The following is a 26,580-nucleotide window of genomic DNA, read 5'->3' as shown; positions in this document are numbered from 1 at the left end:
ATATTTCTTGAGCGCTTACTGCGTGCAGAGCACTGTACTAAACGCTTGGGAAGTCCAAGTTGGCAACATCTAGAGACGGTCCCCACCCAACGGCGGGCTCACAGTCTAGAAGGGGGGAGACAGACAACAAAACATATTAACAAAATAGAAGAAATGGAAGAGTACATACGTCCAAGTAAAATAGAGTAGTAAATTCATTCATTCATTCCTATTTATTGAGCACTTACTGTATGCCGAGCACTGGACTAAGCGCTTGGGAAGTCCAAGTGGGCAACATATACAGACGGTCCCTACTCAACAAAGGGCTCACGGTCTAGAAGGGGGAGACAGGCAACAAAATCAATCGCATTAACAAAACAATCGTCTCAATCAAACAAAACATATTAACAAAATAAAATAAATAGAATAGTAAATATGTCCAAGTAAAATAAATCAGAGTAATAAACCTGTACAAACATATATACAGGGGCTGTGGGGAGGGGAAGGGGGTAAGGACCGTCTCTATCTGCTGCCAACTTGGACTTCCCAAGCGCTTAGTCCAGTGCTCTGCACACAGTAAGCGCCAATAAATACGATTGAATGAATGAATGAATGAATGAATGAATGAATGAGGGGCAGGGTGAGGAGCGGCCAATGGGAAAATGGGGAGGAGGCCGGAAGTGACGTCACGAGGCCCCGGCTTGCTCCGCCCTCGTGGGCGCGGCTGGCGTCGTGCCGCGCGCGGCCACTAGGCGGCGCCTGCCGCCTGCACAGCCCCGGCACCGGACACCCCCCCCCCCTTCATTCATTCGTTCGCTCATTCATTCATTCACTCAATCATTCATTCGCTCACTCAGTCATCCATTCCTTAATACATTCGTCCATTCGCTCACTGTCATCCATTCATTAATACATTCGTTCATTCATTCATTCGCTCACGCAGTCATTCATTCATTCACTCATTCTTTCATTTGCTCATTCATTCGTTCGCTCAGTCATCCATTCGTTAATACATTCGTTCATTCGCTCATTCATCCATTCGCTCACTCAGTTATCCATTCATTCCTTCGCTCACTCAGTCATCCATTCATTAATACATTCGTTCATTCGCTCATTCATTCAATCGCTCACTCAGTCATCCGTTCATTAATACATTCGTTCAATCGCTCATTCATTCATCCATTCATTAAAACATTCATCCATTCGCTCATTCATCCATTCGCTCACTGTCATTCATTCATTAATACATTCGTTCATTCGCTCATTCATCCATTCGCTCACTCAGTTATCCATTCATTCCTTCGCTCACTCAGTCATCCATTCATTAATACATTCGTTCATTCGCTCATTCATTCAATCGCTCACTCAGTCATCCGTTCATTAATACATTCGTTCAATCGCTCATTCATTCATCCATTCATTAAAACATTCATCCATTCGCTCATTCATCCATTCGCTCACTGTCATTCATTCATTAATACATTCGTTCATTCGCTCATTCATCCATTCGCTCACTCAGTTATCCATTCATTCCTTCGCTCACTCAGTCATCCATTCATTAATACATTCGTTCATTCGCTCATTCATTCAATCGCTCACTCAGTCATCCGTTCATTAATACATTCGTTCAATCGCTCATTCATTCATCCATTCATTAAAACATTCATCCATTCGCTCATTCATCCATTCGCTCACTGTCATTCATTCATTAATACATTCGTTCATTCGCTCATTCATCCATTCGCTCACTCAGTTATCCATTCATTCATTCGCTCACTCAGTCATCCATTCATTAATACATTCGTTCATTCGCTCATTCATTCAATCGCTCACTCAGTCATCCATTCATTAATACATTCGTTCAATCGCTCATTCATTCATCCATTCATTAAAACATTCATCCATTCGCTCATTCATCCATTCGCTCACTGTCATCCATTCGTTAATACATTCGTTCATTCGCTCATTCATCCATTCGCTCACTCAGTTATCCATTCATTCATTCGCTCACTCAGTCATCCATTCATTAATACATTCGTTCATTCGCTCATTCATTCAATCGCTCACTCAGTCATCCATTCATTAATACATTCGTTCAATCGCTCATTCATTCATCCATTCATTAAAACATTCATCCATTCGCTCATTCATCCATTCGCTCACTGTCATCCATTCGTTAATACATTCGTTCATTCGCTCATTCATCCATTCGCTCACTCAGTTATCCATTCATTCATTCGCTCACTCAGTCATCCATTCATTAATACATTCGTTCATTCGCTCATTCATTCAATCGCTCACTCAGTCATCCGTTCATTAATACATTCGTTCAATCGCTCATTCATTCATCCATTCATTAAAACATTCATCCATTCGCTCATTCATCCATTCGCTCGCTGTCATTCATTCATTAATACATTCGTTAATTCGCTCATTCATTCATTCGCTCACTCATTCATTCATTCGTTCATTCATTCGCTTACTCAGTCATCCATTCATTATTACATTCATTCATTCGCTCACCCAGTCATCCATCATCATCATCATCATCAATCGTATTTATTGAGAGCTTACTATGTGCAGAGCACTGTACTAAGCGCTTGGGAAGTACAAATTGGCAACATATAGAGACAGTCCCTACCCAACAGTGGGCTCACAGTCTAAAAGGGGGAGACAGAGAACAAAACAAAACATACTAACAAAATAAAATAAATAGAATAGATATGTACAAATAAAATAAATAAATAAATAGAGTAAAAAATATGTACAAACATCTATACATATATACAGGTGCTGTGGGGAAGGGAAGGAGGTAAGATGGGGGGATGGAGAGGGGGACGAGGGGGAGAGGAAGGAAAGGGCTCAGTCTGGGAAGGCCTCCTGGAGGAGGTGAGCTCTCAGCAGGGCCTTGAAGGGAGGAAGAGAGCGAGTTTGGCGGATGGGCAGAGGGATTGGGGGCATTCCAGGCCCGGGGGAGGACGTGGGCCGGGGGTCGATGGCGGGACAGGCGAGAGCGAGGTACGGTGAGGAGATCAGCGGTGGAGGAGCGGAGGGTGCGGGCTGGGCTGGAGAAGGACAGAAGGGAGGTGAGGTAGGAGGGGGCGAGGGGATGGACGGACAGCCTGGAAGCCCAGGGTGAGGAGTTTCTGCCTGATGCGCAGATTGATTGGGAGCCACTGGAGATTTTTGAGGAGGGCAGTAACATGCCCAGAGCGTTTCTGGACAAAGATAATCCGGGCAGCAGCATGAAGTATGGATTGAAGTGGAGAGAGACACGAGGATGGGAGATCAGAGAGAAGGCTGGTGCAGTAGTCCAGACGGGATAGGATGAGAGCTTGAATGTCTCCCCCTTTTAGACTGTGAGCCCACTGTTGGGTAGGGACTGTCTCTATATGTTACCAATTTGTACTTCCCAAGCGCTTAGTCCAGTGCTCTGCACATAGTAAGCGCTCAATAAATATGATTGATGATGATGATGATGATGATGATTATTATAGGGAGAGGGTCCAACCCAATTTGCTGGTTTCCACCCCAGCTCTTAGAATGGTGCCTGGCACGTGGTAAGTGCCTAGCAAACAAATAATAATAATAATAATAATAATAATAGCGTTTATTAAGTGCTTACTATGTGCAGAACACTGTTCTAAGCGCTGGGGAGGTTACAAGGTGATCAGGATGTCCCACGGGGGGGCTCCCAGTCTTCATCCCCATCCTACAGGTGAGGGAACTGGGGCACAGAGGAGCTGAGTGACTCGCCCAAAGTCACACAGCTGATGAGTGGCGGAGCCAGGATTTGAACCCATGACCTCTGACTCCAAAGCCCGGGCTCTTTCCACTGAGCCACGCTGCTTCTCATGCAAGTACCACAGTTATTATCATTATTATTAGCATTATCATTAATTGGGCTGCCCCTTGAATTAATTCAGTCCCAGCAGGAGGAAGGAAAGGATCACCGCGCCAAGCCCATTTCACAGATGGGGAAACTGAGGCTCAAGGGATCCGAAAACCCCAGATAAGGCTAGATCAGACTCAAACGTCCCCCTGAATCGAACCTCCCCGATTGCTGCTCCTGCGTATTCCCCTCGGACCCAAGATGCCAGCAATCCCCGCTGCAGTCTTCCCCACATCGCTCATTCTCGCTTGACAACGGCGGGAGACGGAGGCTGAATGTTAAGTGTCCAGTCACACTCAGCCAAGTATCTTGTCAGCTGCGCAACACATCATCATCATCATCATCATCATCAATCGTATTTATTGAGCGCTTACTGTGTGCAGAGCACTGGACTAAGCACTTGGGAAGTACAAGTTGGCAGCATATAGAGACGGTCCCTACCCAACAGTGGGAACACATCTTCACTGTCCATCTGCTGAGGGTGGTCCTCCCGGCCGGAGAGCCCGAGGGGAAAATCTGCGAAGGGCAGGCTCTTCAGGGCTGTATTTCTAGTGCTTTTGCCTGTGAGCCCACTGTTGGGTAGGGACTGTCTCTATGTGTTGCCAATTTGTACTTCCCAAGCGCTTAGTACAGTGCTCTGCACACAGTAAGCGCTCAATAAATACGATTGATGATGATGATGATGAAGAGGAGGCAAAAGAAGGTAGGGTGAAACCTCATCTTGGGTTCCCGATTCCAAGCAGCGCGGTGTAGCGGAGAGAGCCCGGGGGGCCTGGAAGTCCGAAGGACCTGGTTTCTAATCCTGGCTTCACCGCTTGTCTACTGGGTGACCCTGGACAAGTCACTTCACTTCTCTGTGCCTCAGTCACCTCATCTGCAAAATGGGGATTGAGGCCATGAGCCTCACGCGGAACAACCTGGTGACCCCGTATCCACCCCAGCACTTAGAACGGTGCCTGGCACACAGTAAGCGCTAAACAAATTATTATTATAATGCCTGGCATATAGTAAGCACTTCTTAACAATCAATCAATCAATCGAATTTATTGAGCGCTTACTGTGTGCAGAGCACTGTACTAAGCGCTTGCTTAGTACAAATACCAATCCATACTTGACTCCGTTGCCTGGATCATTTTTCTACACAGAGGTTCAGTCCCTGTTTCCCCAGTCCTCAAGAACCCCCGGTGATTACCCACCCACTTTTGCACCAAACAGAAACCCTTTACCGTTGAGTTGAAAAAGCACAAGCGCCTTGCGCCTCCTACTTTATCTCTCTGATTTCCTACTACTAATAATAATGACGGCATTTGTTAAGCGCTTACTATGTGCCCAGCACTGTTCTAAGCGCTGGGGGGATACAAGGTGATCAGGTTGTCCCACGTGGGGCTCACAGTCTTCATTCCCAGTTTACAGATGAGGGAGCTGAGGCTCAGAGAGGTCGAGTGACTTGCCCAAGGTCACACAGCAGGCACGTGACGGAATCAGCATTCGAACCCATGACCTCTGACTCCAAAGCCCGGGCTCTTTCCCCTGAGCCACGCTGCCGTCTCTACTACACCTTCCAGACTGTAAGCCCGTTGTTAGGTTGGGATTGTCTCTATGTGTTGCTGAATTGTGCTTTCCAAGCACTCAGTACAGTGCTCTGAACACGGTAAGCACTCAATAAATACGATTGACTGGATGAATCCCGGACCCCATGCTTCACTTCTCTAATGGTAACCTACTCACCGTAGCTTGATCTTGTCTATCTCACCACCAGCACCTTAGCCACATCCTGTCTCTGGCCTGGAATTGCCCTCCCTCTTCATATCCGACAATCACAAATAGAATAAATATGTACAAATAAAATAAATAAATAAATTGAGTAACAAATACGTTCAAACATATATATATATATGTATATATATATATGTTTGAACGCATTTGTTACTCTCTCTCTCTCTCTCTCTATATATATCGGTGCTGTGGGGAGGGGAAGGAGGTGAGGCAGGGGGATGGGGAGGGGGAGGGGGGCTCATTCATTCATTCATTCATTATTTATTGAGCGCCTACTGTGTGCAGAGCACCACACTAAGCGCTTGCGAAGTCCAAGTTGGCAACACATCTAGAGACGATCCCTACCCAACAGCGGGCTCACAGTCTAGAAGGGGGAGACAGACGACAAAACCAAACCCACTAACAAAACCTGATGCTTCTCATCAGGTTGCGGCACGTGGGGCTCCCAGTCTCAATCCCCATTTTCCAGATGAGGGAACTGAGGCCCAGAGAAGTGAAGTGGCTTGCCCGAGGCCACACGGGGCGAAGCCGGGATTAGGACCCACGACTCTCTGACTCCAAAATGCTGTGCTCTTTCCACCTCTAAGCCACTCTGCTTCCCTAGGTAGGCTTAAGAAAGTGCTTAACGAATGCCATCATTTATTATTATTACTAATAATAATATTAATGATAATAAGGCTCAACCTGACAGTGGTTTTCACACCAACCCCCAACCTGGGAACGCGAAAATCCAGGCCCTGAGTGACCCCGAAAACTCTCCCCGAACCCCGTCGCGAGTCACGGGAGGCGAGCCCCGGGTGTTACAAAACCAATTTTATTATTTTTTTTTTTTGCAATACTTCCTCATAACGAATTGCATCTCTTTGGTAAAAATAAACTTTATAAACATCTTAATTAACAGAGATTAGATACAAAAAAAAACAACGAAATATCCGCGAGCCGTCCCGAAAACGAGCCAGAGACTTGGAGCCGAAGGGAGGCAGCCCCCCGCCTCGGCTCCGTCGGCCACTCGAACCACCCTCCCGGCCTCCGCGCCGGGAAGGGATTTGGGTCGGAGGCGCGAAAACGCTCCGCTCGGAAAGCTTCCATCCGCTTTCTGCTCCGAATAAATAACAGTCCCGACGAATTGGCAATCATCAGTGGTTTGGGATGGCTAGAATGGCAATGTAATACTTTTAAATTAAGCACTGTAGTTGATTAGGAAACGTACGGCCATCGCGACAGGAGGGGCAAAAAATGGCAGGCGGACCACGCGGTGGGGGCGATTTTCACGCCGCCGTGAGGGCCTGTGACCATTTTTGGAAGCGAAAAAGCGGGCCGTCTCTCCAACCTTTCCCTTTGCCCAAATCTCACCTCGCTCCCCTCCCGGAAGCCCCCTCGACTCTTCAAAACCAAAAAAATCAACCGAAACGGATTCGAACGGACCTCCCGGCCCGCTTCAAAACCCAGATTTGAACAGATCCGCGCCCCTCACGGAAGCTTCCTCAGCTCTTCGAAGCAAAAATCAACCGAAACGGATTCGTGCGGACCTCCCGGCCGGCTTCAAAACCCAGATTTGAACAGATCCGTTCCCCTCACGGAAGCTTCCTCAGCTCTTCGAAGCAAAAATCAACCGAAACGGATTCGCACGGCCTCCCGGCCGGCTTCAAGACCCAGATTTGAACAGATCCGCTCCCCTCACGGAAGCTTCCTCAGCTCTTCGAAGCAAAAATCAACCGAAACGGATTCGCACGGCCTCCCGGCCCGCTTCAAGACCCAGATCGGAACAGATCCGCTCCCCTCACGGAAGCTTCCTCAGCTCTTTAAAGCAAAAATCAACCGAAATGGATTCACACGGCCTCCCGGCCCGCTTCAAAACCCAGATTTGAACAGATCCGCTCCCCTCACGGAAGCTTCCTCAGCTCTTTGAAGCAAAAATCAACCGAAACGGATTCGCGCGGACCTCCCGGCCGGCTTCAAAACCCAGATCGGAACAGATCCGCTCCCCTCACGGAAGCTTCCTCAGCTCTTTAAAGCAAAAATCAACCGAAACGGATTCGCACGGCCTCCCGGCCCGCTTCAAAACCCAGATTGGAACAGATCTGCTCCCCTCACGGAAGCTTCCTCAGCTCTTTGAAGCAAAAATCAACCGAAACGGATTCGCGCGGACCTCCCGGCCCGCTTCAAGACCCAGATTTGAACAGATCCGCTCCCCTCACGGAAGCTTCCTCAGCTCTTTGAAGCAAAAATCAACCGAAATGGATTCGCACGGCCTCCCGGCCCGCTTCAAAACCCAGATCGGAACAGATCCGTTCCCCTCACGGAAGCTTCCTCAGCTCTTTGAAGCAAAAATCAACCGAAACGGATTCGCACGGCCTCCTGGCCCGCTTCAAGACCCAGATTTGAACAGATCCGCTCCCCTCACAGAAGCTTCCTCAGCTCTTTGAAGCAAAAATCAACCAAAACGGATTCGCACGGACCTCCCGGCCCGCTTCAAAACCCAGATCGGAACAGATCCGCTCCCCTCACGGAAGCTTCCTCAGCTCTTCGAAGCAAAAATCAACCGAAACGGATTCGCGCGGACCTCCCGGCCCGCTTCAAAACCCAGATTTGAACAGATCCGTTCCCCTCACGGAAGCTTCCTCAGCTCTTCGAAGCAAAAATCAACCGAAACGGATTCGCACGGCCTCCCGGCCCGCTTCAAAACCCAGATTGGAACAGATCCGCTCCCCTCACGGAAGCTTCCTCAACTCTCTAAAGCAAAAATCAACCGAAACGGATTCGCACGGACCTCCCGGCCCGCTTCAAAACCCCGATTTGAACAGATCTCCCGATACCAACCCTGCGTGTCGTGTCGCGGAAAGCGTCCCCTCCCCGGCCCCACGAAAAAGGGGAAGAAAATAATGAAGTCACTAGGTAAAACTATATACAAAAGGGCCTCTCCCTGGGATGAGTCGTACTGGGTGGAAAAGCACGGGGACAGAGGACGGGCCCCTCGCTTTTCCCGCCGGCCCTGAGGGCCGTGGGGGCTTTGCCTTCGGCACCGGGACATCGGGTCCGTGAAAACGCCGCCTCCGGGACCCGTCGGCGGGTCGATTTTTCCCGGCGATTCTTCCCCGGAGAGGATGCCCGGTCTTCTTCCCGGTTTCCCGCCCTGCGCCGGCCCCAAGACACGACCGGGCCTTCCCTAAACCGAAGCCCTTCCGGCTTACACCAGGTTGCTACGTATTTTGGGGGCGTGTTGGCTATTTGGCTAGCAGGATGGCTATTTTATCAGCACCCTCCAGGACCAGGGGGCCGCCGGGCCCGAGGCTTCCACCCGCCGACGGAGCGTGGGGGGAGCCCGGTCCTCGTCTGGGAAACGCGCTTGGGCGCATCTGACCTTTGCCCCCACAAGGTTGGCACCGCCGGGAATCGGAAAAGGAAGACGGGGGGACGGAAGGACGGGGCGGCCGGCGGGAGCCCGTGTCCGCGGGACCCGCCCCCCCTGAGATCGATGGCTCTGGTCCACCCTGGGAAGAGCTTGGCACCGCGCCGTATCGCCCAACGGCGCTCGCCCGCGGCTCGCGTGAGCCCGGCGATCGAGGGCCCCAAGGGAGCCATTCCGGGTCATTCCGGAGCTCCCGCCATCCCGTTCTTGGTTTGGCTCCGTTCCGGCTAAGACCCCGCCGGGAGAGGGGAGAGAGTCGAGAGGTTATCTTAGTGCCCGGAGGCCGGCACGAGGGACCGGGTGCCCCGTGGACGCCCCCGTCGCTCCGGGGACGGGGCGATCCCGGGGAGACGGGGGACACGGGACCTAAATCCGCTCGGCCTGTCGGCCGGGGAGAAAAATCGTCCCGTCCCGGATCTCTTCCCGACTCCAACCGAACCCGCTTTGCTTTCGCCCGACGGCGCGAGTCCTGAGAACTGCCCCGACCCCGCTTCCCCCTGGCAGACGGGGCGAGCGAGGTGGGGGAGACGGAGGGAAGGGAGACGGCCCTAACGATTCCGATCCATCCGCTCGGCAGTGGGAAGGGAAATGAGGCGGAGCGGGAGCCCCCCGCCCCGGGCTGGCTAACGTTGCGGGGAGGAAGGCCGACGGACTCGGTTTTCCCTCGGCAGTGATTTAAACAGACCCCCAAAATGAAATAAAACGGGGGGGGCAAGATCCAAAGGGGGCCATTCTCGCGTGTCCCCCTCCCCGGAGCTAACGGGTCCATTATGGCTTTGATCTCCCCGAGAGGAGAAGGGTATCGCCGCGCGCGTGGCACGTGCAGGGAGCGATGACGGCGGGGGGGGGGGGGGGGTTCCCGCCCCGGCCCGGTGCCCCCCGCCCGCTCCCGGCCTATTTTTTCCGCTGCTTCTGGCTGCGGGCCTTGGCAGTACTTAGGAGGCAGGTGCGAATGCCGGCGAGGTGGAGCAGGGAGCCGGCCGCCTCCTTCAGCTCCTCGTCGATCTCCTGGCCGCCCTCCCCGCGGGCCTGCTGCCCGCTCCGCCCGGGGCCCGGGCCGGACCTCCGCGGGCACGGGGGGCCCTGGTCCTCGGCGGCGTCGTCGTCATGGCGACGGGCATCCCCCGGGGAGGCCGGGGCGGGCACGGCGGCGCTGGCGCTGTAGTTGTGGTCCTCCCGCGGCCCCCCGTCGGGCCCCTCCGGCCAGTCGGGCTCGCGGGGCCGCGCCGAGGGGCCGAAGGCGCTGCCGTGGCTCCTCTTCTTGGGCGGGCCCGCCTTGGCCGGCGGGGGCTTCTCGCCTGCGGAGAAGGGGCGTTCGATCGGATTGATTGGGCGCCCACTGTGCGCGGGGCACTATACTAGGCGCCGGGGAAGCACAGAGCGGCACGGCCACGCTAGGCGGGCTCTCTAATAATAATAATAGAGAAGCAGCGTGGCTCGGTGGAAGGAGCCCGGGCTTTGGAGTCAGAGGTCGTGGGTTCGAATCCCGGCTCCGCTCCATGTCTGCTGTGTGACCTTGGGCAAGTCGCTTCACTTCTCCGAGCCTCAGTTACCTCCTCTGTAAAATGGGGGTGATGACTGTGAGCCCCGCGTGGGACAACCTGATCACTTTGTATCCCCCCAGCGCTTACAACAGTGCTTTGCACATAGTAAGCGCTTAACAAATGCCATTATAATAATAATAATAATAATGATGGCATTTATTAAGCGCTTACTATGTGTAAAGAACTGTTCTAAACGCTTGGGAGGTAACAAGGTGATCAGGTTGTCCCACGGGGGGCTCACAGTCTTCATCCCCGTTTGACAGATGAGGGAACTGAGGCACAGAGAAGTTAAGTGACTTGCCCAATAATAATAATAATAATAATGGCTGGGCAGGGAATGCGCCTGTCCAGTCATTATTCATTCATTCAATCGGATTTATTGGGCGCTTACTGTGCGCGGGGCACTATACTAGGCGCCGGGGAAGCACAGAGCGGCACGGCCACGCTAAGCGGGCCCTCTAATAATAATAATGATGGCATTTATGAAGCGCTTACTATGTGCCAAGCACTGTTCTAAGCACTGAGGGAGATACAAGGTGATCAGGTTGTCCCACGGGGGGCTCACAGTCTTCATCCCCGTTTGACAGATGAGGGAACTGAGGCACAGAGAAGTTAAGTGACTCGCCCAATAATAATAATAATGGCTAGGCAGGGAATGCGCCTGTCCAGTCATTATTCATTCATTCAATCGGATTTATTGGGCGCTTACTGTGCGCGGGGCACTATACTAGGCGCCGGGGAAGCACAGAGCGGCACGGCCACGCTAAGCGGGCTCTCTAATAATAATAATGATGGCATTTATGAAGCGCTTACTATGTGCCAAGCACTGTTCTAAGCACTGAGGGAGATACAAGGTGATCAGGTTGTCCCACGGGGGGCTCACAGTCTTCATCCCCATTTGACAGATGAGGGAACTGAGGCACAGAGAAGTTAAGTGACTTGCCCAATAATAATAATAATAATAATGGCTGGGCAGGGAATGCGCCTGTCCAGTCATTATTCATTCATTCAATCAGATTTATTGGGCGCTTACTGTGCGCGGGGCACTATACTAGGCGCCGGGGAAGTACAGATCGGCACGGCCACGCTAAGCGGGCTCTCTAATAATAATAATGATGGCATTTATGAAGCGCTTACTATGTGCCAAGCACTGTTCTAAGCACTGAGGGAGATCCAAGGTGATCAGGTTGTCCCACGGGGGGCTCACAGTCTTCATCCCCATTTGACAGATGAGGGAACTGAGGCACAGAGAAGTTAAGTGACTTGCCCAATAATAATAATAATGGCTAGGCAGGGAATGCGCCTGTCCAGTCATTATTCATTCATTCAATCGGATTTATTGGGCGCTTACTGTGCGCGGGGCACTATACTGGGCGCCGGGGAAGCACAGAGCGGCACGGCCACGCTAAGCGGGCTCTCTAATAATAATAATAGAGAAGCAGCGTGGCTCAGTGGAAGGAGCCCGGGCTTTGGAGTCAGAGGTCGTGGGTTCGAATCCCGGCTCCGCTCCATGTCTGCTGTGTGACCTTGGGCAAGTCACTTCACTTCTCCGAGCCTCAGTTACCTCCTCTGTAAAATGGGGGTGATGACTGTGAGCCCCGCGTGGGACAACCTGATCACTTTGTATCCCCCCAGCGCTTAGAACAGTGCTTTGCACATAGTAAGCGCTTAACAAATGCCATTATAATAAATAATAATCATAATAATAATGATGATGGCATTTATTAAGCGCTTACTATGTGTAAAGAACTGTTCTAAATGCTTGGGAGGTAACAAGGTGATCAGGTTGTCCCACGGGGGGCTCACAGTCTTCATCCCCATTTGACAGATGAGGGAACTGAGGCACAGAGAGTTAAGTGACTTGCCCAATAATAATAATAATAATGATGCCATTTATTAAGCGCTTACTATGTGCAAAGCACTGTTCTAAGTGCTGATAATGGCATTTATTAAGCATGTACTAGGTGTGAAGCACTGTTCGAAGCGCTGGGGGGATACAAGGTGATCAGGTTGTCCCACGTGGGATTCACAGTCTTAATCCCCATTTCACAGATGAGGGAACTGAGGCACAGAGAAGTGAAGTGACTTGCCCAATGTCACACAGCGGACGAGTGGTGGAGCCGGGATTTGAACCCATGACCTCTGACTCCAAAGCCCGGGCTCTTTTCCACTGAGCCACGCTGCTTCTCCAGCTTCTCTAGACCGTAAGCTCGTTGTGGGCAGGGAATGCGCCTGTCCAGTCATTATTCATTCATTCAATCGGATTTATTGAGCGCTTACTGTGTGCGCTTGGAAAGTACAACTCCCAGCTCCGCCACTTGTCAACTGTGTGACTTTGGGCAAGTCACTTCACTTCTCCGGGCCTCAGTTCCCTCATCTGGAAAATGGGGATGAAGACTGTGAGCCCCACGGGGGACAACCTGATTCCCTTGTATCTGCCCCAGCGCTTAGAACAGTGCTTTGCACATAGTAAGCGCTTAACAAATACCAACATTATTATTATTATTACAACACGGCCATAGAGAGACAATCCCTGTCCACACCGGGTTTACAGTCTAGAGGGGCAGGGGCAATCAATCAATCAATCAATCGTATTTATTGAGCGCTTACTGTGTGCACAGCACTGTACTAAGCGCTTGGGAAGTCCAAGTTGGCAACATCTAGAAATGGTTCCTACCCAACTTCACTTCTCTGGGCCTCAGGGACCTCATCTGGAAAATGGGGATGAAGACTGTGAGCCCCACGAAGGACAACCTGATCACCTTGTAACCCCCCCAGCGCTTAGAACAGTGCTTTGCACATAGTAAGCGCTTAATAAATGCCATTATTATTATTATTATTCTCTGGGCTCACGCTTTTAATCCCCATTTTCCAGATGAGGGAACTGAGGCCCACAGAAGTGACTTGCCCAAGGCCACACAGCGGACAAGTGGCGGAGCCGGGATTAGAACCCAGGACCTCTGACTCCCCAAGCCCGGGCTCTTTCCACTGAGCCACGCCGCTTCTCTTCCCTCTAGACTTTAAGCTCCTTATGCTCATTAGAGAAGCGGCGTGGCTCAGTGGAAAGAGCCCGGGCTTGGGAGTCAGAGGTCCTGGGTTCTAATCCCGCCTCCGCCCCTTGTCAGCTGCGTGACTTTGATCAAGTCACCTCACTTCTCTGGGCCTCAGTCACCTCATCTGGAAAATGGGGATGAAGACTGGGAGCCCCCCCGTGGGACAACCTGCTCACCCTGGATCCTCCCCGGCGCTTAGAACAGTGCTTTGCTCATAGTAAGCGCTTAATAAATGCCATCATTACTGTTATTATGGGCAGGGAACGTGTCCGCTAACTCTGCTGAATCATACTCTCCCAAGCGCTCAGTACAGTGCTCTGCCCACGGCAAGCGCTCAATAAATACCACTGATTGATTAGGCCACGTTGCATCTTCCCGGAGAGTCGCTCGGAAAATCCAAAGTGCGATAGAATCACTGACTTGCTCTCTAATAATTATAATTTTGGTATTTGTTAAGCGCTTACTATGTGCAAAGCACTGTACTAAGCACTGGGGAGGATACAAGGTCAGCAGGTTGTCCCACATGGAGCTCACAGTCTTCACCCCCATTTTCCAGATGAGGGAACTGAGGCCCAGAGAAGTGAAGTGAGTTGCCCAAAGTCACAAAGCTGACAGGCGGAGCGGGGATTTGAACCCATAATAATAATACTACTAATAATAGCATTTATTAAGCGCTTACTATGTGCAAAGCACTGTTCTAAGCGCTGGGGGGGGATACAAGGTGATTAGGTTGTCCCACGTGGGGCTCACAGTCTTAATCCCCATTTTACAGATGAGGGAACTGAGGCCCAGAGAAGTGAAATGACTTGCCCAAAGTCACACAGCTGACAGGTGGCGGAGCGGGGATTTGAACCCATAATAATAATAATAGCATTTATTAAGCACTTACTATGTGCAAAGCACTGTTCTACGCGCTGGGGGGGGGATACAAGGTGATTAGGTTGTCCCACGGTGGGGCTCACAGTCTTAATCCCCATTTTACAGATGAGGGAACTGAGGCCCAGAGAATAATAATAATAATAATAGCATTTACTAAGCAGGCCCAGAGAATAATAATAATAATAATAATAATAATAGCATTTACTAAGCGCTTAGTATGCATAAGGCACTGTTCTAAGCTCTGGGGAGGATACAAGGTGATCAGGTTGTCCCACATGGGGCTCCCAGTCTTCATCCCCATTTTCCAGATGAGGGAACTGAGGCCCAGAGAAGTGAAGTGACTTGCCCAAAGTCACCCAGCTGGCAATTGGCGGAAGCCGGGATTTGAACCCACGACCTCGGACTCCCAAGCCCGGGCTCTTTCCACTGAGCCACGCTGCTTCTCTGTTGTCCTCTCCTTAGCGTTCAGTACAGTGCTCTGCACACAGCAAGCGCTCGATAAATACCACTGATGGATCCCGGCTCCGTATTCCAGAGGTAAAGACTGTGAGCCCACCGTTGGGTAGGGACTGTCTCTATATGTGGCCAACTTGTACTTCCCAAGCGCTTAGTCCAGTGCTCTGCACATAGTAAGCGCTCAATAAATACGATTGATGATGAAATACGATTGACGATAAAGCAACTCTGCCTCAGATCCGTCGGGCTCCTCGTGAACGGGGGATGTATCTGCACCGCGCTTCATCGTCCATTCGGTCAGTCGCATTTATTGAGCGCTTCTTGGGTGCAGAGCACTGTACTAAGCGCTTGGGGGGGGGGCACAGCCTAACAATTAACAGACGCATTACCCTTTTAGACTGTGAGCCCACTGTTGGGTAGGGACCGTCTCTATATGTTGCCAACTTGGACTTCCCAAGCGCTTAGTCCAGTGCTCTGCACACAGTGAGCGCTCAATAAATACGATTGATTGATTGATTACCCACAGTGAGCGCTCAATAAATACCACTGATGGACTGACTACCCCCTGCCTCCCGTCGGTGATAACGGTTAGTGTGTGCTTACAGTCCAAAATCCCTCGCTCGATAGAAGAATTTAACAGCATCATTGCAGTGGCGGCGTCGAAATCGGACTCTGAAAAGAGAGGGGAGAGGAGGTGAGATCCGGGGGGGTGATAATAATAAAATAATAATAATAATAATAATAATAATGATGGCATTTATTAAGCGCTTACTATGTGCAAAGCACTGTTCTAAGCGCTGGAGAGGTTACAAGGTGATCAGGTGGTCCCACGGGGGGGCTCACAGTCTTCATCCCCGTTTTCCAGATGAGGGAACTGAGGCCCAGAGAAGTGAAGTGACTTGCCCCAAGTCACCCAGTTGACAATTGGCGGAGCTGGGATTTGAACCCATGACCTCTGACTCCAAAGCCCGGGCTCTTTCCATTGAGCCACGCTGCTTCTCTGATAATAATAATAATAATTATGATGGCATTTATTAAGCGCTTACTCTGTGCAAAGCACTGTTCTAAGCGCCGGGGAGGTTACAAGGTGATCAGGTTGTCCCACGGGGGGCTCACAGTCTTCATCCCCGTTTTCCAGATGAGGGAACTGAGGCCCAGAGAAGTGAAGTGACTTGCCCGAAGTCACCCAGTTGACAATTGGCGGAGCCAGGATTCGAACCCACGGCCCCTGACTCCAAAGCCTGGGCTCTTTCCATTGAGCCATGCTGCTTCTCTGATAATAATAGTAATGATGGCATTTATTAAGCGCTTATTACGTGCAAAGCATGTTCTAAGCGCCGGGGAGGTTACAAGGTGATCAGATTGGCCCATGGGGGGCTCCCAGTCTTCATCCCCGTTTTACAGATGAGGGAACTGAGGCCCAGAGAAGTGAAGTGACTTGCCCAAAGTCACACAGCTGACACTTGACGGAGCCGAGATTTGAACCCATGACCTCTGACTCCAAAGCCCGGGCTCTTTGCATTGAGCCACGCTGCTTCTCTGATAATGATAATGATAATAATAATAATAATGATGGCATTTATTAAGTGCTTATTATGTGCAAAGCACTGTTCTAAGCGCCGGGGATGTTACAAGGTGATCAGATTGTCCCACGGGGGGGCTCAAAGTCTTCATCCCCATTTTACAGATGAGGGAACTGAGGCACAGAGAAGTGAAGTGACTTGCCCAAAGTCACACAGCTTACACTTGACAGAGCCGAGATTTGAACTCATGACCTCTGACTCCAAAGCCTGTGCTCTTTCCACTGAGCCACGCTGCTTCTCTGATAATAATAATAATTATTAAGATGGCATTTATTAAGCGCTTACTCTGTGCAAAGCACTGTTCTAAGCGCCGGGGAGGTTACAAGGTGATCAGGTGGTCCCACGGGGGGCTCACAGTCTTCATCCCCGTTTTACAGATGAGGGAACTGAGGCCCAGAGAAGTGAAGTGACTTGCCCAAAGTCACCCAGCTGACAAGTGGCGGAGCCAGGATTTGAACCCACGACCTGTGACTCCAAAGCCTGGGCTCTTTCCACTGAGCCACGCTTCTTCTCTAAGCGCTGGGGGAGATACAGGGTCATCAGGTTGTCCCACGGGGGAGGGCTCCCAGTCTTCACCCCCATTTTCCAGCTGAGGAAACTGAGGCCCAGAGAAATGACTTGCCCAAAGTCACCCAGCAGACAAGTGGCGGAGCCGAGATTTGAACCCACGACCGCTGACTCCAAAGCCCGGGCTCTTTCCACTGAACCACGCTGCTTCTCGTACAGAGTAATCAGGCTGTCCCCCGTGGGGCTCACAGTGTTAATCCCCATTTTCCAGATGAGGTAACTGAGGCCCAGAGAAGTTAAGCGAGTCGCCCAAGGTCACCCAGCAGACAAGGGGCGGAGCCGGGATTAGAACCCACGTCCTCTGACTCCCAATAATCATTTTGGTATTTGTTAAGCGCTGACTATTCATTCATTCAACAGTATTTATTCATTCATTCAATCGTATTTACTGAGCGCTTACTGTGTGCAGAGCACTGTACTAAGCGCTTAGCGCTGTATAAAGACCGAAAGCCCCCCGTGGGACAACCTGATCACCTTGTATCCCCCCCCAGCGCTTAGAACGGCGCTTTGCACATAGTAAGCGCTTAAGAAATGCCGTCATTATGATTATTCATTCATTCATTCAATCAATCCTATTTATTGAGCGCTTACCGTGTGCACAGCACTGTACTAAGCGCTTGGGAAGTCCAAGTTGGCAACAGATAGAGACGGTCCCCACCCAACAGCGGGCTCACGGTCTAGAAATGCGCCAAGCACTGCTGGGGGGAGATACAAGGTGATCGGGTTGTCCCCCGGGGGGGCTCCCAGTCTTCATCCCCATTTTCCAGCTGAGGAAACTGAGGCCCAGAGAAGGGAAGTGACTTGCCCGCGGTCACACAGCTTCCCAAGCCCCGGCCCTTTCCGCTCAGCCACGCCGTCTCTTCCCACGACGGGGCCCTGGCGTCCCCCCCTTTTCCGGATGCGCCCGCGGGCTGGGATTCCGTGCTTCCCAAGCGCTTAGTCCAGCGCTCTGCACACAGTAAGCGCTCAATAAGTACGATTGATTGATCGATCGGTTCGGGAAGGGGGCGGCGTGCGGATTTTCCCGCCTTACCTTTGAGCGTCCGTCCTCGGTTCTGCTTCAGCGTGGACGTTAGGTCGTGGGGAGGCGATGACCCGCTGGAAGAACAACAACCGTGAGCTTTCTTCCGGGCGCTCAGTACAGTGCTCTGCACACGGTAAGCGCTCAATAAATACGACTGATTGACTTAGGGCCGCCGCCTCCGGGGAGACTTCCCCGATTCACCTCCCAACCTTCCCGCCGGGATTTCCGCCCCACCGTCCGAAGCTCACACGTGTGGCCTCTTCCGTAAGCAGTAGCTCCTGAATTTGCAACATAGTAAGCGCTTAATAGACGCCGTCGTCATTATTTTTATTAGTATTATTCCCCCCAACCTTTATTAAAAAGCGGTATTTCTTAAGCGCTTACTCTGTGCTGCCGTTTCGTCCTGCCCAAGCGCTCAGTACAGTGCTCCGCACACAGTAGGCGCTCAATAAATACGACTGAATGAAGGCAGGCCGGGCCCCGTAAGAAGAGCTGGCGTAGATAACGCTAATAATGGTGGTATCTGTTAGGCGCGTACTATGTGCCGAGCATTTCATTCATTCAGTCGTATTTATTGAGCGCTTACTGTGTGCAGAGCACTGGACTAAGCGCTTGGGAAGTACAAAACGGCAACATATAGTAAGCGCCTAATACCGTTTTTTAATAAAGGGTGGGGGGAATCATAATAATAACGATGGCGTTTATTAAGCGCCGTTCTAAGCACTGAAGGTACGACCTAATCAGAAGCAGCGTGGCTCGGTGGAAAGAGCCCGGGCTTTGGAGTCAGAGGTCCTGGGTTCGAATTCCGACTCCGCCACTGGTCAGCTGGGTGACTTCGGTCGAGTCGCTTCACTTCTCTGGGCCTCAGTTACCTCATCTTTAAAATGGGGGTGAAGACTGTGAGTCACATGGGACAACCTGATCACCTTGGAACCTCCCCAGCGCTTAAAACAGTGCTTTGCACATAGTAGACGCTTAATAAATGCCATTATTATTATTATTACGTCCCACACGGGGCTCACCGTCTGAATCCCCACTGTACGGGTGAGGTAACTGAGGCACGGAGAAGTTAAATGACTTGCCCGAGGTCTCACGGCAGGCAAGTGGCATTCATTCAATCGTATTTATTGAGCGCTTACTGTGTGCAGAGCACTGGACTAAGCGCTTGGGAAGTACAAAAGGGCAACACATAGTAAGCGCCTAAGAAACACCGTTTTTTAATAAAGGGTGGGGGGAATCATAATAATAATGATGGCGTTTATTAAGCGCCGTTCTAAGCACTGAGGGTACGACCTAATCAGAAGCAGCGTGGCTCGGTGGAAAGAGCCCGGGCTTTGGAGTCAGAGGTCCTGGGTTCGAATTCCGACCGCCAATTGTCAGCTGGGCGACTGGGCGAGTCGCTTCACTTCTCTGGGCCTCAGTTACCTCATCTGTAAAATGGGGATTAAGACTGTGAGCCCCACGTGGGACAACCTGATCACCTTGGAACCTCCCCAGCGCTTAGAACAGTGCTTTGCACATAGTAGGCGCTTAATAAATGCCATTATTATTATTATTATTATGTCCCACACGGGGCTCACCGTCTGAATCCCCACTGTACGGGTGAGGTAACTGAGGCACGGAGAAGTTAAGTGACTTGCCCGAGGTCTCACGGCAGGCAAGTGGCATTCATTCAGTCGTATTTATTGAGCGCTTACTGTGTGCAGAGCACTGGACTAAGCGCTTGGGAAGTACAAAAGGGCAACACATAGTAAGCGCCTAAGAAACACCGTTTTTTAATAAAGGGTGGGGGGAATCATAATAATAATGATGGCGTTTATTAAGCGCCGTTCTAAGCACTGAGGGTACGACCTAATCAGAAGCAGCGTGGCTCGGTGGAAAGAGCCCGGGCTTTGGAGTCAGAGGTCCTGGGTTCGAATCCCGGCCCTGCCACTGGTCAGCTGGGTGACTTCGGGCGAGTCACTTCACTTCTCTGGGCCTCAGTTCCCTCATCTTTAAAATGGGGATGAAGACTGGGAGTCACATGGGACAACCCGATCACCTTGGAACCTCCCCAGCGCTTAGAACAGTGCTTTGCACATAGTAGGCGCTTAATAAATGCCATTATTATTATTATTATTATGTCCCACACGGGGCTCACCGTCTGAATCCCCACTGTACGGGTGAGGTAACTGAGGCACGGAGAAGTTAAGTGACTTGCCCGAGGTCTCACGGCAGGCAAGTGGCATTCATTCAGTCGTATTTATTGAGCGCTTACTGTGTGCAGAGCACTGGACTAAGCGCTTGGGAAGTACAAAAGGGCAACACATAGTAAGCGCCTAAGAAATACCGTTTTTTAATAAAGGGTGGGGGGAATCATAATAATAACGATGGCGTTTATTAAGCGCCGTTCTAAGCACTGAAGGTACGACCTAATCAGAAGCAGCGTGGCTCGGTGGAAAGAGCCCGGGCTTTGGAGTCAGAGGTCCTGGGTTCGAATCCCGGCCCTGCCACTGGTCAGCTGGGTGACTTCGGGCAAGTCGCTTCACTTCTCTGGGCCTCAGTTACCTCATCTGTAAAATGGGGATTAAGACTGTGAGCCCCACGTGGGACAACCTGATCACCTTGGAACCTCCCCAGCGCTTAGAACAGTGCTTTGCACATAGTAGGCGCTTAATAAATGCCATTATCATTATTATTATTATTATGTCCCACACGGGGCTCACCGTCTGAATCCCCACTGTACGGGTGAGGTAACTGAGGCACGGAGAAGTTAAGTGACTTGCCTGAGGTCTCACGGCAGGCAAGTGGCATTCATTCAATCGTATTTATTGAGCGCTTACCGTGTGCAGAGCACTGGACTAAGCGCTTAACGGCAGAGTCGGCGTTTGGATGGTCGGAAATTTACGGTCTCCCCGGCCAGACTGAGAACCCTGAAAATATGAACCTTAAGAGAAGCAGCGTGGCTCGGTGGAAAGAGCCCGGGCTTTGGAGTCAGAGGTCATGGGTTCAAATTCCGACTCCGCCGATTGTCAGTCGGGTGACTTTGGGCGAGTCGCTTCACTTTTCTGGGCCTCAGTGACCTCATCTGGAAAATGGGGATGAAGACTGTGAGCCCCCCGTGGGGCAACCTGATCACCTTGTAACCTCCCCAGCGCTTAGAACGGTGCTTTGGACATAGTAAGCGCTCAATAAATGCCATTATTATTATTATTATTATTATTATTATTATTATTATTATTATTACGAACCACTTTTACTACCTGCATCACGCCCTCCCCTGGCACCTAGTGAATCAATCGATCAATCAATTGTATTTTTTGAGCGCTTACTAGGTGCAGAACACTGTACTAAGAGCCCGGGCTTGGGAGCCAGAGGTCATGGGTTCGAATTCCGGCTCCGCCACATGTCTGCTGTGTGATCTTGGGCAAGTCACTTCACTTCTCTGGGCCTCAGTGACCTCATCTGGAAAATGGGGATTAAGCCATGTGAGCCCCACGTGGGACAACCTGATCACCCTGTATCCTCCCCAGCGCTTAGAACAGTGCTTTGCACATAGTAAGCACTTAAATGCCTATTATTATTATTATTATTATTATTATTATTATTATTATCACTAAGACCTTGGAAGAGTACAATATAGTAACCGACACAAACCCTGCCCACAACGAGCTTCCAGTCAAGAGGGAGAGACAGAAATTAATAAAAAATAAATACATTACGGATATATAGTGCATGCTCTATACCCAGGACACACTTACTGGATATCAGTGACTGATTTTTTTTTTTAACAATGGCATTTGTTAAGCGCTTATTATGCGCCAGGCACTGTACTAAGCGCTGGCATCGAAACAAGCTAATCGGGTTGGACTCAGTCCCGATCTCACGTGGGGCTCACCGTCTCACTTCCCATTTTGCGGCTGAGGGGAACTGAGGCCCGGGGAAGTGAATAATAATAATAATGATGGCATTTATTAAGCGCTTATTAGGTGCAAAGCACTGTTCTAATCGTATTTATTCAATCAATCGTATTTATTGAGCGCTTACTGTGTGCAGAGCACTGTATTAAGCGCTTGGGAAGTCCAAGTTGGCAACATATAGAGTCGGTCCCTACCCAACCGATGGGGAGGTTACAGGGTGATCAGGTTGTCCCACGCGGGGCTCCCAGTTTTAATCCCCATTTTCCAGATGAGGTAACTGAGGCCCACAGAAGTGCCCCAAGTCACCCAGCTGACAATTGGCAGAGGCGGCATTTGAACCCATGACCTCTGACTCCAAAGCCCGGCCTCTTTCTACTGAGCCCCGCTGCTTCCCCTATTCAGTTGAAGCACTACTACTAATAACGGTGGTATTGGTTCATTCATTCATCCATTCAGTCGTATTTATTGAGCGCTTACTGTGTGCACAGCACTGTACTAAGCGCTTGGGAAGTACAAGTCGCTACCCAACAATGGGTAAAACAACAGTTTTAATCCCCATTTTCCAGATGAGGGAACTGAGGCCCAGAGAAGTGAAGCGACTTGCCCCAGGTCACCCAGCTGACAATTGGCAGAGCCGGAATTTGAACCCATGACCTCTGACTCCAAAGCCCAGGCTCTTTCTACTGAAGCACTACTACTAATAATGGTGGTATTTGTTCATTCATTCATCCATTCAATCGTATTTATTGAGCGCTTACTGTGTGCAGAGCACTGGACGAAGCGCTTGGGAAGTACAAGTCGCTACCCAACAACGGGTAAAACAACAGTTTTAATCCCCATTTTCCAGATGAGGGAACTGAGGCCCAGAGAAGTGAAGTGACTTGCCCCAAATCACCCAGCTGACAATTGGCAGAGCCGGGATTTGAACCCATGACCTCTGACTCCAAAGCCCGCGCTCTTTCTACTGAGCCCCGCTGCTTCCCCTATTTAGTTGCAGCACTACTACTAATAACGGTGGTATTTGTTCATTCATTCATCCATTCAGTCGTATTTATTGAGCGCTTACTGTGCGCAGAGCACTGGACTAAGCGCTTGGGAAGTAGAAGTCGCTACCCAACAACGGGTAAAACAACAGTTTTAATCCCCATTTTCCAGATGAGGGAACTGAGGCCCAGAGAAGTGAAGTGACTTGCCCCAAAGTCACCCAGCTGACAATTGGCAGAGCCGGGATTTGAACCCATGACCTCGGACTCCAAAGCCCAGGCTTTTTCTACTGAGCCCCGCTGCTTCCCCTATTCAGTTGAAGCACTACTACTAATAATAGTGGTATTTGTTCATTCATTCATCCATTCAATCGTATTTATTGAGCGCTTACTGTGTGCAGAGCACTGGACGAAGCGCTTGGGAAGTACAAGTCGCTACCCAACAACGGGTAAAACAACAGTTTTAATCCCCATTTTCCAGATGAGGGAACTGAGGCCCAGAGAAGTGAAGCGACTTGCCCCAAAGTCACCCAGCTGACAATTGGCAGAGGCGGGATTTGAACCCATGACCTCTGACTCCAAAGCCCGGCCTCTTTCTACTGAGCCACCCTGCTTCCCCTATTCAGTTGAAGCACTACTACTAATAATGGTGGTATTGGTTCATTCATTCATCCATTCAGTCGTATTTATTGAGCGCTTACTGTGCGCAGAGCACTGGACTAAGCGCTTGGGAAGTACAAGTTGCTACCCAACAATGGGTAAAACAACAGTTTTAATCCCCATTTTACAGATGAGGGAACTGAGGCCCAGAGAAGCGAAGCGACTTGCCCCAGGTCACCCAGCTGACAATTGGCAGAGCCGGGATTTGAACCCATGACCTCGGACTCCAAAGCCCAGGCTCTTTCTACTGAAGCACTACTACTAATAACGGTGGTATTTGTTCATTCATTCATCCATTCAATCGTATTTATTGAGCGCTTACTGTGCGCAGAGCACTGGACTAAGCGCTTGGGAAGTACAAGTCGCTACCCAACAATGGGTAAAACAACAGTTTTAATCCCCATTTTCCAGATGAGGGAACTGAGGCCCAGAGAAGTGAAGCGACTTGCCCCAAAGTCACCCAGCTGACAATTGGCAGAGGCGGAATTTGAACCCATGACCTCTGACTCCAAAGCCCGGGCTTTTTCTACTGAGCCCCGCTGCTTCCCCTATTCAGTTGAAGCACTACTACTAATAATAGTGGTATTTGTTCATTCATTCATCCATTCAATCGTATTTATTGAGCGCTTACTGTGTGCAGAGCACTGTACTAAGCGCTTGGGAAGTACAAGTCGCTACCCAACAACGGGTAAAACAACAGTTTGAATCCCCATTTTCCAGATGAGGGAACTGAGGCCCAGAGAAGCGAAGTGACTTGCCCCAAGTCACCCAGCTGACAATTGGCAGAGCCGGGATTTGAACCCATGACCTCGGACTCCAAAGCCCGGCCTCTTTCTATTGAGCCCCGCTGCTTCCCCTATTTAGTTGCAGCACTACTACTAATAATGATGGTATTTGTTCATTCATTCATCCATTCAATTGTATTTATTGAGCGCTTATGGTGCGCAGAGCACTGTACTAAGCGCTTGGGAAGTACAAGTCGCTACCCAACAACGGGTAAAACAACAGTTTGAATCCCCATTTTCCAGATGAGGGAACTGAGGCCCAGAGAAGTGAAGCGACTTGCCCCAGGTCACCCAGCTGACAATTGGCAGAGCCGGGATTTGAACCCATGACCTCTGACTCCAAAGCCCAGGCTCTTTCTACTGAAGCACTACTACTAATAATGGTGGTATTTGTTCATTCATTCATCCATTCAATCGTATTTATTGAGCGCTTACTGTGTGCAGAGCACTGTACTAAGCGCTTGGGAAGTCCAAGTCGCTACCCAACAACGGGTAAAACAACAGTTTGAATCCCCATTTTCCAGATGAGGGAACTGAGGCCCAGAGAAGTGAAGTGACTTGCCCCAGGTCACCCAGCTGACAATTGGCAGAGCCGGGATTTGAACCCATGACCTCGGACTCCAAAGCCCGGGAAGTGAAGTGACTTACCCCGGGTCACACGGCAGACAGGTGGCGGAGCCCGGGACTAGAACCCAAGCCCGGGCTCTACCCACTAGGCCACAGTGCTCCTCTGGCAGCCGGGACCCCGGGACACCGGTAGACGGGAAAGGTGGGAAACAGAGGGCACGGATAATAACGACGATGGGATTTGTTAAGCGCTTACTATGTGCCAAGCACTTTTCTAAGCGCTGAATGAATTTGTTAAGCGCTTACTATGTGCCAGGCACTGTACTGAGCACTGGGGAGGATCCAAGCAAATTGAGTGGAACACAGCCCCCGTCCCATGTGGGGTTCACCAGCTCAATCCCCATTTTACAGATGAGGTCACTGAGGGGCAGAGAAGTGACTTACCCAAGGTCACACAGCAGAGGAGTGGGGGGTCCAGGATTAGAACCCATGACCTTCTGACTCCCAGAACAGTGCTCTAGCCACTACTACTACTAATAATGGCATTTATTAAGCGCTTACTATGTGCAAAACACTGTTGTAAGCGCTGGGGGGATACAAGGTGATCGGGTTGTCCCACGGGGGGCTCACAGTCTTCATCCCCATTTTACAGATGAGGTAACTGAGGTTTAGAGAATGGTATTTATTAAGCACTTACTATGTGCAAAGCACTGTTCAAACGCAGGGGAGGTTACATATGTTTGTACATATTTATTACTCTATTTTATTTGTACATATTTATTACTCTATTTTATTTGCACATATTTATTCTATTTATTTTATTTTGTTAATATGTTTTGTTTTGTCGTCTGTCTCCCCCTGCTAGACTGTGAGCCCGCTGTCGGGTAGGGACCGTCTCTAGGAGTTACCAAGCGCTTAGTACAGTGCTCTGCACACAGTAAGTGCTCAAAAAATACGATTGAATGAATGAATGAATGAATGATCCCCCAATCTTTTCCAGGCCTCTCTCCGTCGATCGGTCGTACTTGTAATAACTAAAATACGTTGCCAACTTGTACTTCCCAAGCGCTTAGTACAGTGCTCTGCACACAGTAAGCGCTCAATAAATACAATTGAATGAATGAATGAATATGTATATATGTTTGTACATATTTATTACTCTATTTTACTTGTACATATTTATTCTATTTATTTTATTTTGTTAATATGTTTTGTTTTAGTTCTCTGTCTCCCCCTTCTAGACTGTGAGCCCGCTGTCGGGTAGGGACCGTCTCTATATGTTGCCAACTTGGACTTCCCAAGCGCTTAGTACAGTGCTCTGCACACAGTAAGCGCTCAATAAATACAATTGAATGAAGGAATGAATATGTATATATGTTTGTACATATTACTCTATTTTACTTGTACATATTTATTCTATTTATTTTATTTTGTTAATATGTTTTGTTTTGTCGTCTGTCTCCCCCTTCTAGACTGTGAGCCCGCTGTCGGGTAGGGACTGTCTCTATAGGTTGCCAACTTGGA

General features: G+C 50.2%; 1 protein-coding gene across 2 annotated transcripts in view; it reads right to left on the bottom strand.

Annotated features, from left to right (window-relative positions):
* Positions 1-9,950: 9,950 nt before the first annotated feature.
* The window catches only part of FOXN2 (forkhead box N2), a 35,310-nt gene continuing 18,680 nt past the window's right edge, over positions 9,951-26,580 (bottom strand). For both annotated transcript variants that reach the window (XM_038751690.1, XM_038751691.1), the window contains exons 3-5: positions 18,172-18,236; positions 15,592-15,660; positions 9,951-10,354 (exon numbers count right to left, since the gene is read on the bottom strand). In XM_038751690.1, the coding sequence (XP_038607618.1) occupies positions 9,951-10,354; positions 15,592-15,660; positions 18,172-18,236 (538 nt within the window). The remainder of the gene's footprint in view (positions 10,355-15,591; positions 15,661-18,171; positions 18,237-26,580) is intronic.

Source organism: Tachyglossus aculeatus, chromosome 9 (assembly GCF_015852505.1).
Source record: "Tachyglossus aculeatus isolate mTacAcu1 chromosome 9, mTacAcu1.pri, whole genome shotgun sequence".
In the NCBI taxonomy this organism is placed as follows: Eukaryota; Metazoa; Chordata; class Mammalia; order Monotremata; family Tachyglossidae; genus Tachyglossus; species Tachyglossus aculeatus.
This window is presented reverse-complemented; position numbering and strand designations above follow the sequence as displayed.